The sequence below is a fragment of the Marmota marmota genome, unplaced genomic scaffold, assembly GCF_001458135.2.
Source record: "Marmota marmota marmota unplaced genomic scaffold, marMar, whole genome shotgun sequence".
Classification (NCBI taxonomy): Eukaryota; Metazoa; Chordata; class Mammalia; order Rodentia; family Sciuridae; genus Marmota; species Marmota marmota.
In genome coordinates, this window is record NW_025999960.1 from 339,402 (window position 1) to 353,640 (window position 14,239).

General features: G+C 36.3%; 1 protein-coding gene across 17 annotated transcripts in view; it reads left to right on the forward strand.

Annotated features, from left to right (window-relative positions):
- The window catches only part of Ppfibp1 (PPFIA binding protein 1), a 199,756-nt gene that overhangs the window by 152,833 nt on the left and 32,684 nt on the right, over nucleotides 1-14,239 (forward strand). For 9 of the 17 annotated variants that reach the window (XM_048802467.1, XM_048802468.1, XM_048802466.1 and 6 more), the window contains 3 exons: nucleotides 354-386; nucleotides 1,653-1,714; nucleotides 4,700-4,784. In XM_048802467.1, coding sequence (XP_048658424.1) covers nucleotides 354-386; nucleotides 1,653-1,714; nucleotides 4,700-4,784 — 180 coding nt within the window. The remainder of the gene's footprint in view (nucleotides 1-353; nucleotides 387-1,652; nucleotides 1,715-4,699; nucleotides 4,785-14,239) is intronic. The other 8 variants (XM_048802472.1, XM_015493189.2, XM_015493192.2 and 5 more) reach the window with 3 other exon arrangements.

Sequence of the window (14,239 nt, forward strand, 5' to 3'; positions counted from 1 at the left end):
TTTTGAACATGTAACATTTCTGTTATAGAAATGAAAAAACTACCAAAGCAACATTAACTCATTTTTCACTTCATATGGTGTTTAGGAAACACTTGGATTTTGTTATGTCTGATTTTCCCACAAAAAAATCAAGGTTCAGAAATATGAAGACTCAGATGTAGTAATATGAAGTTAGATTTTTCTGATCAGTCTCCTCCCATCAGTCCTACAGTCACAAAATAATGCTTCTTATAATGTTTTTATAAGGTTAAAATCCCTTCATTTTAGGTAAAAGGAGACTAATAGTATGTTTAAAATATTTTTTATTGCTGTAATGTTTGCTAACTTTCAATTCAATGGGTTTTCCCGCACAGATGAAACTTTTAAAAAGAAGCTCAAAGAAAAAAGTAAGGTTTTGGTGTATTTCCATCAGCCTTTGCATCACCAGAAGTACTACTTTGTTCTTTGCATGTGTTTTAAAACATTTCTCACCAAAGATGTAATGTTGCTTCATCAATAAGCCCTCCATTTCTTCCGAGTGTACAAAATAGAGGCTAGACAAACAGACAGTGAAAATGAAAATATGGAAGAAAAGATCACTTTGCAGATTTTGCCCGATTCAACCCTTTAGCTGCGCAGGATACAGCAAGGCATCCAGTAGGGTGGAGATCAGAGAACATTTTCTCTGTCATCCAGGTAAAGAGGGAAAATTTTCTATGAAAATGCATTGTTTTTAAGATTTACCACAGTTGAAAGATCATTTTGAACTTTGCTTTAGCTTTTCCATGTTTGGAAATCCACTATTTCATGAGATCTACATTAGAAGCTTTTTTGCATATATTTTCTTGGTGTTTCAGTTATTTAATTTGTACTTTCACTTTTGGATGAATTTTTCATTTTTAAAATATTTTGTTATTCAAGTAATCTGCTTTTGCATTTGAATATCAAATTTTTAAAAGATGGACACAATTATCTTTACTTTATTTATTTTTATATGGTTCTGAGGATTGAACCCAGTGTCTCACGTGTGCGAGGTAAGCGCTCTACCACTGAGCTATAACCCCAGCCCCTGAATATCAAATTTTAAGGAAAATTACATTCAGCTTACTTTGGTCCTTATGTCTTGAAGTTTGCTTTAAAATAGTGTTGGAAATGAAGTTTATAGATGAAGCAAAGTATTATTCTTTTGTATGGAACCTACAGCCAACTTCTAAGCATGACTATTCATGTAAATATCACAATCCATCAGGCTCTTACCATCCATGCCTCCATCTTAGTTATAAATGAGCATCATTTTCTCTGCTTTAGTCATTATGTATACCATTCATTGCTTTCAATCACTGCTTTATAGCTTCCATTTTTGAAAACTGTGTTTTTATTGTTACACAACCAAGTTCCATCTTTAGTGTACTAGGGAGAATTTCATTGTTGCTTGAGGGAGAACTTAGTTCTCCTGTACCCATATCGTTTTTCTGGAATCACAGCTTTTAAGATAAGAAGTGTTCACCTTTTAGGTTTTCCTTAAAAGAGAATATAGGTGTTAAATGTGTTCCTTTTTAAAAACAAATAAAACAAATCAATAACATCTTTACCTTAAAACATTTCATCTGAAGAGTAAGTAGCTTCTCAGGATAATTAAACTGATTTATGATTCAATATTGTATTATTTTCAGATATTGAAGTACAAAAGATGAAAAAGGCTGTGGAATCTTTAATGGCAGCAAATGATGAAAAGGTATTGGATGAAATTTAAATATGTACATTAATGTTATGTGACACCATTTTGACCATTCCACACAATTTCTTGAGCTTTCTCAGTTTGAAAGAACATACCCTGAACTCTGCCCACATTAAGGGACAGCCTTCTCCCTCCCTGCCTGTGTGTGCACATTCTCAGCAATGGCAGTTGTAATCATGGCTTTACACACAGGAATAGGGAGCAGCGGCACTAGCTCCACTGAGATTCCTACCCTCTCCTATTCCTGTGAATATAGAAAATGTTCAGGCCATCAGAGGAGTTCTGCATAGTCAGGTGACAAATAAAAGAAAGTACATTCTGAAACCAATGTCACTGAAACCAATGCCTCCAGAGGTCTTTTTCCTGGCTGGTTTACCCCCCCAACATCTGATGTTTCATCTTGACATGAGCAGGGATGCAGTTACCCACTAAGGTGATGTGTTTCTTTGTGGCCTACATGATCATTCATATATCCAGCAGACCACAACTGTTAGGTCCAGTTCATGTTGTTAGAACTACTCTCCCCTTTGTATCCCTGAATGAACAAAACAAGGGGACATGTTCCCCCAACAAGAGTAGTTTTAGGGAAGTAAAAAAGCAACAAAATGTCAAGAACTTTGGCTTGATCATTTTCTGTCATCATAACTTTCTCTAATTCTTGCCTGTTCTGTTTTTCTTACCTCCTTATTTATAAAAAATGTTAATTATTTTGTCTACCATTTTCTTTATTTTCTCTTTTTTTTTCTGTGGAAATAAACTCATTGTCATACTCACCTGCCCATCTGCAGGTTTCTTTTTCTAGTCTTTCCCAATATTGAATAAAAACAAAAATAATTAGCAAGCTGCCCACCATACCTTTTATTTAAACAACAACAACAAAAATGACTAACGTTCATTTTGTTTTAGTTTTTCTTCCTAAAAAAGCAACAATAAGCAAAACTCCTGATGTTTAATGAACTCCTATTAGATGCCCAAGCTGCCAAGAACACCAAGAGTAACAACTTTTTTGAGGGTTCCAGAGTTCAAAGAGGAAAATTCCAAGGAGAAACAGTAGTTCATCAGGAAAATGAAGGCTTCTAGCCAAAGGGCCCATGAGCCAAAACACACGTGGAAACCCAGGCTTGAAATATCCTAGGATATAGTGGGGAGGTGTTGAGCGTGATATCCAGGGGTTGCGGCTAGGTGTGTGGCTGACCAAAGCAACTTTGCTAATCTCATGATTTGGGGACTGAGCTTGTAGACCTTGAGAAATGATGAAATTAAATTGCTATTTTTAGAAAGCTAACTTTGGTGGCAGAATGGAGGCAAGAATAAGAGGGAGAATGAACACAGCACAATTAAGAGGATGTTGATATAGTCATGAGAAATGATGAGGGCTTACAATCAGGCAATGGCAGCAAATTGGTAAAGAAGGACAAAATCTTAGAGAAAGTTACAGATTGACAAGCTTCTCAGATCTCTGGATTTGAGAAATGAGAATAAATTTTTGGTTTGAGCAACTGGGTGGATGATGATTAAGGAAATCCAAGCAGAGGCTTAAGTAAGTCCTAGGGGGAAATAATGAGCTTAGTTTTACATGTATTCAATTTTATATGCCCATGGGACATTTTAAAGGAGATTTTTCGTAGAAAATTGGCATACAAATTTAAATTTTAAGATTTGTGGAATTATAAATTAGTGGGGATTGAACCCCTCCATTTCTGAAGAAATCCAGAATTGTAAATTGGTAGAAGCTAACGTACAGTTGATGTGTCAGTTAGCTTTTGCTTCATGAGAAACCACGTTTATCATTTCTCATGCTTCTGTGGTTTGACAAGAAGGTTCTTCTGGTCTAGGCTGGCTTAGCTGATCTCTAAGCTGGCAGCTCAGAGGCATTACATGGTCTAGAATAATTTGACTTAACACGTCTGGTAACTGAGGCATTGGTCTGGGTTCACCCTATCTTGAATGACTTGTCTCTTCTCCAAATAATCTCTCTTCCTCCAACAGACTAGCCTAGGCTTTTTCACATAGTTCCTCAGAGTTCCCTAGAGCAGCACCAGAGGGCAGCCTCAACGTGTAAATGCTTAGTTGCTATCTTATTGGCCAAATTAAGTCACATGTCCAGTCCCAGAATCGGGACTAGGGGAGGCCATTTTAATTGCCATAATTGAGGGCATAGGAAAAGAGTCAAGAAGGTCAAGGACAGAACTTTGGAGCTCCAGCATTTTATAGCTCAGGTTGAGAAATAATGGGGGTTATAGAAGTAGACTATCTAAAGCTGGGAATGTAGCTCAGTGGTAGTAGCTCTTACCTGGCATATATAAGGCCCTGGCACCACCAGAAAATAGATAGATAGGTAGATACATACATAGGCAGATAGATAGATAGATAGATAGATAGATAGATAGATAGATAGATAGAAGAGAAGAAGACAATGACAAATATCTAGTTAAAGGATTAAGATATCAAAAGAAAGAGTGGACAGAGAAGTGAAAGGAGTTAAGAGTGGGGTCAATAAAGTTCCAGACAGATTAAATTAGAAAAGGGATGAAAAATATTAATTAGTAATGTATTGTTTAATAGATTGAAGGTCAATGATGATGAATCAAATCTGCTTTGGTGAGTTGATACCTATTAATAGTGGATAATAAAGATAGCTAACACAGGTTTTAGGTTTTTCTTTCAAGACGGAACTTCTAAGTTAGAAGAGTAATTAAAGCTGATTTTTTTCATGTTTTTTTTAATTGTATCTTATTACCATGTTTTGTTTTTGTTTTTTAAAGATGGCAGCTGAAGGATAGGATCTCTAAATTCAGAGGTACTTTTTCCATATCTCTGATATATGTAGGAAAAATATTCTAGATATTACCAGTTTTACTAAAGTTTAGAAGTATTCTTTGAATAATGTATGTAATTTATGTCTGCTTATTCTTTCTGTCAGACTTACCACTACTGTTTTAAAACCATAGTGTTAAAGATGATAATTTATTTTATTTATAGGATCGAAAAATAGAAGATCTCCGACAGTGCCTAAACAGGTATAAGAAAATGCAAGACACAGTGGTACTGGCCCAAGGTAAAAAAGGTAGAGACTTTTCTAAAGACTACTTTACTTGATTCCGAGTGGCTATGAACTTATACATTTGGTCCTAATTTCTTTCTTTTCTTTTTTCTTTTTTTTTTTTGCTAAAGTAGTATATTTATTTTGTTGAATTTTTAATTGACACATAACAACTGTACATATTTTTTAATTAATATTTTTTTTAGTTGCTCAAATCATTACAAAGATCTTGACATATCATACATTTGATTCAAGTGGGGTGTGAATTCTTTTTTTTTTACGTGTACAGATTGCAGTATCACATTGGTTTTACAACCACGTTTATACATACAGCCATATTAGTGTCTATTGTATTCTGCTACCCTTCCTATTTCCCCCTCCCCTCCCTTCCCCTCCCATCACCTCTCTCTACCCACTCTATGACACTTTTCTCTCTCTCTCTCTTTTTTTCTTCCTCACACCATCTTATATGTAATCTTGCATAACAATGGGGGTTTCCTTCCATCTTATGTGCAATTCCCCTTCTCTCTCCCATTTTCATGCATCTCTCATTCCTATTTAATGGTAATCTTCTTCTCATGCTCTTCCTCCCCGCTCTGTTTTGAGTCTCCCCCCTTATATCAAAGGAGACATTCAGCACTTGCTCCTTAGGTATTGGCTAGCTTCACTCAGCATAATCTGCTCTAATGCCATCCATTTCCCTGCAAATGCCATGCTTTTGTTATTTTTTTTAATTTATTAATAGTTTATTTCTTTTTTTATTATTAGTTGTTCAAAACATTACAAAGCTCTTGACATATCATATTTCATACATTTGATTCAAGGAGATTATGAACTCCCATTGTTACCCCGTATATGTATTGCAGATTCACATCGGTTTCACATAGAGAGAGAAGATGGGAGGGGAGGAGAGGGGAGGGGAGGGGGGATAGTAGAGGATAGGAAGGGCAGCTTTTGTTATTTTTTAGTGCTGAGTAATATTCCATTGTGTATAAATTACACATTTTTTTTTTTATCCATTCATCTATTGAAGGGCATCTGGGTTGGTTCCACAGTCTAGCTATTGTGAATTGTGCTGCTATTAACATTGATGTAGCTGTGTCCCTGTAACATGCTCTTTTAAGGTCTTTTGGGAATAGTCCGAGAAGGAAAATAGCTGGGTCAAATGGTGGTTCCATTCCCAGCTTTCCAAGAAATCTCCATACTGCTTTCCAAATTGGCTGCACCAATTTGCAGTCCCACCAGCAATGTACAAGTGTACCCTTTTCCCCACATCCTCGCCAGCACTTATTGCTTGACTTCATAATGGCTGCCATTCTTACTGGAGTGAGATGGTATCTTAGAGTTGTTTTAATTTGCATTTCTCTGATTGCTAGAGATGGTGAGCATTTTTTCGTGTATTTGTTGATTGATTGTATATCCTCCTCTGAGAAGTGTCTGTTCAGATCCTTGGCCCATTTATTGATTGGGTTATTTGTTTTCTTGTTGTTTAATTTTTTGAGTTCTTTGTATACTCTGGAGATTAGAGCTCTATCTGAAGTGAGAGGGCTAAATATTTGTTCCCAGGATGTAGGCTCCCTATTTACCTCTCTTATTGTTTCTTTTGCTGAGAAAAAACTTTTTAGTTTGAGTATGTCCCATTTGTTGATTCTTGTGCAATAGGTGTCCTATTAAGGAATTTGGAGCCCGACCCCATGAGATGGAGATTAGAGCCAACTTTTTCTTCTATCAGACGCAGAGTTTCTGGTTTGATTCCTAGCTCCTGGATCATTTTGAGTTAACTTTTGTGCATGGCAAGAGAAAGGGATTCAGTTTCATGTTGTTGCATATAGATTTCCAGTTTTCCTAGCACCATTTGTTGAAGATGCTATCCTTTCTCCATTGCATGCCTTTAGCATCTTTGTCTAATATAAGATAGTTGTAATTTTGTGGATTGGACTCTGTGCCCTCAATTCTGTACCATTGGTCAACCCGCCTGTTTTGGTACCATTACCATGCTGTTTTTGTTACTATTGCTCTGTAGTATAGTTTAAAATCTGGTATCGCTATACCGCCAGTTTCACTCTTCCTGCTTAGAATTGCTTTTTCTATTCTAGGTCTTTTAGTTTTCCAGATGAATTTCATGGTTGATTTTTCTATTATATATATTTTTTTAAGGAGAGAGTGGGAGGGAGGGGGGGAGGGAGAGAGAGAGAGAATTTTTTTAATATTTATTTTTTAGTTCTCGGCAGACACAACATCTTTTTTGTATGTGGTGCTGAGGATCGAACCCGGGCCGCACGCATGCCAGGCGAGCGCGCTACCACTTGAGCCACATCCCCAGCCCAGCTTTTTTATATTTCTGTGAGGAATGCCATTGTGATTTTGAGTGGGATTGCATTAAACCTATAAAGTACTTTTGGTAATATGGCCATTTTAATGATGTTAGTTCTGCCTATCCATGAACAAGGTATATCTTTTCATCTTCTAAGGTCTTCTTCTATTTCTCTCTTTAGTGTATTGTAGTTTTCTTTGTATAGTTCTTTCACCTCTTTTGTTAGGTTAATTCCCAAGTATTTTATTTTTTTTTTGAGGATACTGTGAATGAGGTAGTTGTTCTCATTTTCATTTCGGAGGATTTGTCACTGATATATAGGAACGCCTTTGATTTTTGCGTGTTGATTTTATATCCTGCCACTTTGCTAAATTCATTTACTAGCTCTAGAAGTTTCTTGGTAGAACCTTTTGGATCTTCTAGGTATAGGATCATGTCATATGCAAATAGTGCTAATTTAAGTTTTTCTTTTCCTATCTTATGCCTTTAATTTCTTTCATCTGTCTAATTGCTCTGGCCAGTGTTTCAAGAACTATGTTGAATAGAAGTGGTGAGAGAGGGCATCCCTGACTTGTTCCAGATTTTAGAGGGAATGCCTTCAATTTTTCTCCGTTTAGAATGTTGCTAGCCTGAGGCTTTTCATAAATAGCTTTTGCAATGTTGAGGTATGTTCCTGTTATCCCTAGTTTTTCTAGTTTTTTAAACATGAAGTGATGCTGTACTTTGTCGAATGCTTTTTCTGCATCTATTGAGATGATCATATGGTTCTTATCTTTAAGTCTGTTGATGTGGTGAATAACGTTTATTGATTTGCATATATTGAACCAACCTTGCGTCTCAGGGATGAATCCTACTTGATCCTGGTGCACAATCTTTTTGATATGTTTTTGTATCCAATTTGCCAGAATTTTATTGAGGATTTTTGCATCTATGTTCATTAGAGATATTGGTCTGTAGTTTTCTTTCTTTGAAGTGTCTTTGTCTGGTTTAGGAATCAGGGTGATGTTGGCCTCATAGAGTGAATTTGGAAGTGCTCCTTCTTTTTCAATTTCCTGAAATAGCTTGAAAAGTATTGGTATTAGTTCTTCTTTAAAGGTTTTGTAAAACTCTGCTGTATACTCATCCGGTCCTGGCTTTTCTTGGTTGGTAGTCTTTTGATGGCTTCTTCTATTTCCTCAATTGATATTGGTCTGTTTAAGTTGTGTGTATCCTCTTGACTCAATCTGGGCAGATCATATGACTGAAGAAATTTATCGATGCCTTCACTATCTTCTATTTTATTGGAGCGTAGGTTTTCAAAATAATTTCTAATTATCTTCTCTATTTCTGTAGTGTTTGTTGTGATATTACCTTTTTCATCCCGTATGCTAGTAATTTGAGTTCTCTCTCTTCTTCGCTTTGTTAGCATGGCTAAGAGTCTGTCGATCTTATTTATTTTTTCAAGGAACCAACTTTTAGTTTTGTCAATTTTTTCAATTGTTTCTTTTGTTTCAATTTCATTGATTTCAGCTCTGATTTTATTTATTTATTGCCTTCTACTACTTTTACTGTTGTTTTGCTCTTCTTTTTCTAGGGTTTGAGATGAAGTGTGAGATCATTTATTTGTTGGCTTTTTCTGTTTTTGAGGAATGAACTCCAAGCAATGAATTTTCCTCTTAGAACTGCTTTCAATGTGTCCCATAGATTCCGATATATTGTGTCTTTGTTTTCATTTATCTCTAAAATTTTTTAAATTTCCTCCTTGATGTCTTCTGTAACCCGTTGATCATTCAGTAACATATTGTTCATTCTCCAAGTGATATAGGATTTTCCCTTCCTTCTTTTATCGTTGACTTCCAGTTTCATTCCATTATGATCAGATAAGATGCATTGTATTATCTCTACTCCTTTATATTGTCTAAGAGTTGCCCTGTGACATAATATATGATCAGTTTTTGAGAAGGATCCATGTGATGCTGAGAAAAAAGCGTAACCGCTTTATGTTGGGTGGTATATTCTATATATGTCAATTAAGTCTCAGTTATCAATTATATTATTGAGTTCTATAGTTTATTTATTCAACTTTTGTTTGGAAGATCTGTCCAGTGGTGAGAGAGGTGTATTGAAGTCACCCATAATAATTGTGTTGTGGTCTATTTGACTCTTGAACTTAAGAAGAGTTTGTTTGATGAACATAGATGCACCATTGTTTGGGGCATACATATTAATGATTGTTATGTCTTGTTGGTGTATGGTTCCCTTGAGCAGTATGTAGTGTCCTTCTTTATCCCTTTTGATTAACTTTGGCTTAAAGTCTCTTTTATTTGATATGAGGATGGACACTCCTGCTTGCTTCCGAGGTGGTATGATTTTTCCCAAACCTTCACCTTCAGTCTATGTATGTCTTTTCCTATCAAATGAGTCTCCTGTAGGGAGCATATTGTTGGATCATTTTTTTTTTTTTTTGATCCAGTCTACTAGCCTATGTCTCTTGATTGGTGAGTTTAAGCCATTAACATTTAGGGTTACTATTGAGATATGGTTTGTACTTCCAGCCATATTTGTTTATTTTTATTACTTACCATGATTTATTTTTCCTCTTTGATTAGTTTTTCCTTTACCTCCCACTGTTGGTTTTCATTGTTATTTTCCATTTCCTCTTCCTGTAATGTTTTGCCAAGGATTTTTTGTAGCGCTGGTTTTCTAGCTGCAAATTCTTTAACTTTTGTTTATGGTGGAATGTTTTAATTTCATCTTCAATCCTGAAGCTTAATTTCGCTGGATATACAATTCTTGGTTGGAACCCATTTTCTTTCAGTGTTTGAAATATGTTGTTCCAGGATCTTCTGGCTTTCAGAGTCTGTGTTGAGAGATCAGCTGTTATCCTGATTGGTTTACCCCTAAATGTAATCTGCTTCCTTTCTCTTGTAGCTTTTAAAATTCTCTCCTTATTCTCTATGTTGGGCGTCTTCATTATAATGTGTCTTGGATCTCTTGTGATTTTGCACATTCGGCGTCCTGAAGGCTTCTAGGATTTGGCATTCTGTTTCATTCTTCAAGTCTGGGAAGTTTTCTAGTATTATTTCATTGAACAGATTGCTCATTCCTTTGGTTTGGACCTCTATACCTTCCTGTATCCCAATGACTCTTAAGTTTGGTCTCTTAATGTTATCCCATATTTCTTGGATGTTCTGCTCATGGTTACTTAACAGTCTTGCTGAGCTGTCTATGTTCTTTTCAAGTTGAAATACTTTGTCTTCATTGTCTGATGTTCTATCTTTTAAGTGTTCTACTCTGCTGGTAATACTCTCATTTGAGTTTTTAATTTGGTTTACTGTTTCCTTCAATTCCAGCATTTCTGTTTGTTTTTTTTTAATATCCTCTATCTCCCTGTAAAGTTGATCTTTTGCTTCTTGGATTTGTTTATGTAATTCCTTGTCGAAGTCATCTTTCATTGTCTGAATTTGCTGTCTAATGTCTTCCTTGAAACTCCAGATCATCTGAAGCATGTATATCCTGAACTCTTTATCTGACATTCCATCTGCTGCCGATATTACCTCTTCTAATGTTGAATTGACCTGCATTGTTTGTGGTCCTTTCTTTCCTTGTCTTTTCATACTGCTCACGTTCCTTTCCACCTTTGTGAAACTGTTGTGTTATTGATTTTCCCCCTATATATTTATATTGCTCTTTTTTAATTCCATAGTCCCTCTTTTGTGGAGAAAGAAATGTTAACAGTTCCCAATATCAATAGTACATCATCTAAGCACAAGTTTTCATTATTAATACAATTATAGCTAGGTCTATGTCTACCGATGTTAGCTTCAATTATCATTTAAAAATATAGTCCTTAGTTTCATAAAAGGCCTACCATTTCTGGAAGCATGAAGAAAACTGAATTTCAGGTGTCGGATGCTATGTTTAGGGGGAAAAGAGTGAGGGTATGGGGTTGATCTAACCTAGCAACTTTGGAGAGCTCTAACCAATAGATGGGTAATTAATGGAAGAATGTATAGATTCAAACTCCTATCTGTATTTATGAGATTACCCTACTCATAGATAGTAAAATTTAGGGGGTTGAAAGTGGGATAGAGGGAGTAAGAAGGAAAGAAGAAGAAAAAATAACAAGGAAAAAAAAGAGAAAAAAGAGGGAGGGAAAAAGAAAGTAAGTGAGGAAAGAAAAGAAAAAAAGTCTCTCCGAACCCAATTTTATTTTATTTTATTTTTTTCCCCTCCCAGTAGGTGGCTTTGTCTAATCCTAGCTTGAGTCCCTGTGTTCGGGGTGGTGGATATAGCTAGTGTGAGCGGACTTGAGCTTCCACATGTAGCCTCTCTAATTTTAGTCTCTGAGATGGAAACCAGGTGCCTGATCCGTCCCAGAACGCACTGGTAGCCACGCCCACCGGGTGATGGGTTTAAAGGGTTGGTGGGATTTTCCAAGATGGGTTCCATCTGTTTTTCTCCTAACGTGTTTGATGAGGTGGGGGATGTTGGGGAGACCTTATGTTTGTCCAGAGCTCGGTCTGGTGACCCACAAGCCAAGTTTCTGCGTTCTGTGCCTCCTTTGGTCTGACCCCAGCGCCCCATGACAGCCCCTTCTCCAGGTCTGCAGGGCGGGTGGCTGGGCCGATGGCTGGCTGGGCCCCCTCCTGCCTCCAGCTAGGCTCTGGATGTCTGCTTACCGTGTGGGCAGAGCCAATGGCTGGCTGGGCCCCCGGCTAGCCTCTGGTCTTCTGCCTACCAGGCGGGCAGGCAGAGCGGATGTCCGACTGTGCCCCCTCCCACCTTCGGCTGGGCTGGGCTGGGCTCTGGACGTCTGCTTACTGCATGGTTGGAGCAGATGTCCAACTGTGCCCCCTCTAATTTCTTGCATTATTCTAAATTCAGTAGCTCGTTTATTTATTGAATAATATTATCAGGCAGTTGATTTCTACCAGAAAGTATCCAGGCTAATGAGTATAAGAATAGTGGATTAGGTGGCCAGGAAGAACATCTATAAGAAGTTGATTAGATAGCATTCTAGAAAGGGAGAATAGCAACATGTGCAAAGGGCCTACATCCTGGTATATTTAAGAGTAAAAGGAAACCAATGTGACCAGAAGGTAGTGAGCAGTGGGGAGAGAGATATGATGAGATGAGCAGCAGCTCAATAATGGGGATGAAGGGTTCAGCTCTTGTTCAAGTGTGGAGAGATCCACTGCAGAATTTTTAATAGTCTTAAGCATGGTTGTATAACAACTGGACCAGGTGGAGAACGATATTGGGAGCAGGGGAAAGCAATTAAGACTCTTGCAGTATTCCAAATGAAAAGATCTAGTGGGACCGGGTCTGATTGAAAATGTGGTATGGTGTTGAAATCAACACAGTGGTGGGATAAATTAGATGAGAGTAAAGAGGAAAACAATTAAGAAAGATAGATGATTTTGACTATAGCAGTTGTGCAAGTGATGGTACCATTTACCAAGATGGGGAAGGCTTGAGAAAGAACATTGTGGTGATTAAGGGAGATGAGTTCAGCTCTGAACATGTGTGTTCAAAGAATCTATAAGACATCTAAGTAAAATTAGTTCTATTTATTACTGCTTTATCTGCATGTGGGACAATTAGCTATCTTCGAATGTGGAGAAAATTTGAGGGTCATTCAAAGCAAAAATATGAGGAACTTTAAAAGTGCTCTTGTTTTGTTTGTTAGTAAGTCATGCGTAATTATTTGCTCTGAAAGTAAGCACTGGAACTGAACATGTCTTTTTGAAAAATACTCATGAAACACTCGGACTTTGAAATTTTAGTTTTGATAAATTCATGAAGAAAAAAATAAATGCTTTGGACCAGGATATTTTGGAGGGAAAAAAGAACCTTTTTCTTTTCATACTAACATATGAAGATTTTATAAACATCTAAATAAGCAAATCACCCTCTAATTATCCATGTAGTCTATGACAGTTCTCATCACCCAGCATTTTTCTGTGCCTTCAAGTATCTCTTTTAAGGATTGTTGCATATTTGTAAGTGATTAATTTTTACACCTACATAACATTTAAAATATTATGGATTTTATGGAATTTCAACCCAGCAATTCTTATGTTTGAAACCCAAGAAAGATATGGAATGAGATTTGTCATGTACAAATACAGCATAATGAATCCCACTACTATGTATAATTATAACGCACCAATAAAAAGGAAGAGTATTAATTCCCATAAATAGTCTGTATGCCAAAGTATTTAGAAAATAGAGAAAAGGGGGAAAATACACTAAACATTTGTACCAGCATGATCACTATTGATATTTTCACATATTTCTTTCTAGTACTTTTTTCTTATGCACATAAACATGTAGATTAGAAAGGTAGTTTTGGAATTGGGGATTTAGCTCAGTGACAGTATTTTCCTAAACTTGCACAAGGCCCTGGGTTCAATTCTTAGCAACAGAAAAAAACATAATAAGCTAGTGTTATGTTTGTAGGTTTTTGTGATGCTGGCATTCAAACTCCTTACATATGCTAGTGTTCTACCTCTAAGCTACATCCCCTGCCCCAAAGGTAGTTTTAAGCTTTAAGTTTTAAGTAGTTTTAATTTTTAACCCCAAAGGTAGTTTTAACAGTGCATAGGTTTTCATAAAACATTACAGAGAATGTCCTGTTCCAGTAAAGAGTTACATAAACAGGGATGTCTTACTAGCATTTATATTTATTTATTTAATCTTGACACAACTCTTTAATAACACAAGTTCTGGTAAAATTAGAATAAAATTCTAGTAATATTTCAATTTATGAAGTTATGATCTGATTAAGATCTTCAAGCAAGTATATGATTTAGCATTTAGTGTCATTTAAAGACATTAGTTCTACTTTTTAAAAAAATGACTATCTGGCTCCATGTTGTTCATCAATTAATCCTTTTTATTTCTATAACTATGAAGAAATAAAGTCACTGCTTTGCTGAATATGTGGTTGCTTTTCTCTGCTAGGCTGTTCTTTCTTCTTTGAAATGGTATAAAAAGATATTTTTGAAGATTAAATTTCATTTTTTTTCTATTTCTATTTTCCTCTCTCTGTATTTTCCAGAGTAGCGATGAAAAATGAGTCATTTTAATAGGGGCTATGTTCCTATTAAAAATTAGTTTGTTGTGTCAGCTTGGTTTTTCTAAACTAAAAATGTGTAACCAGCCCCTCCCCCCCCCCCCC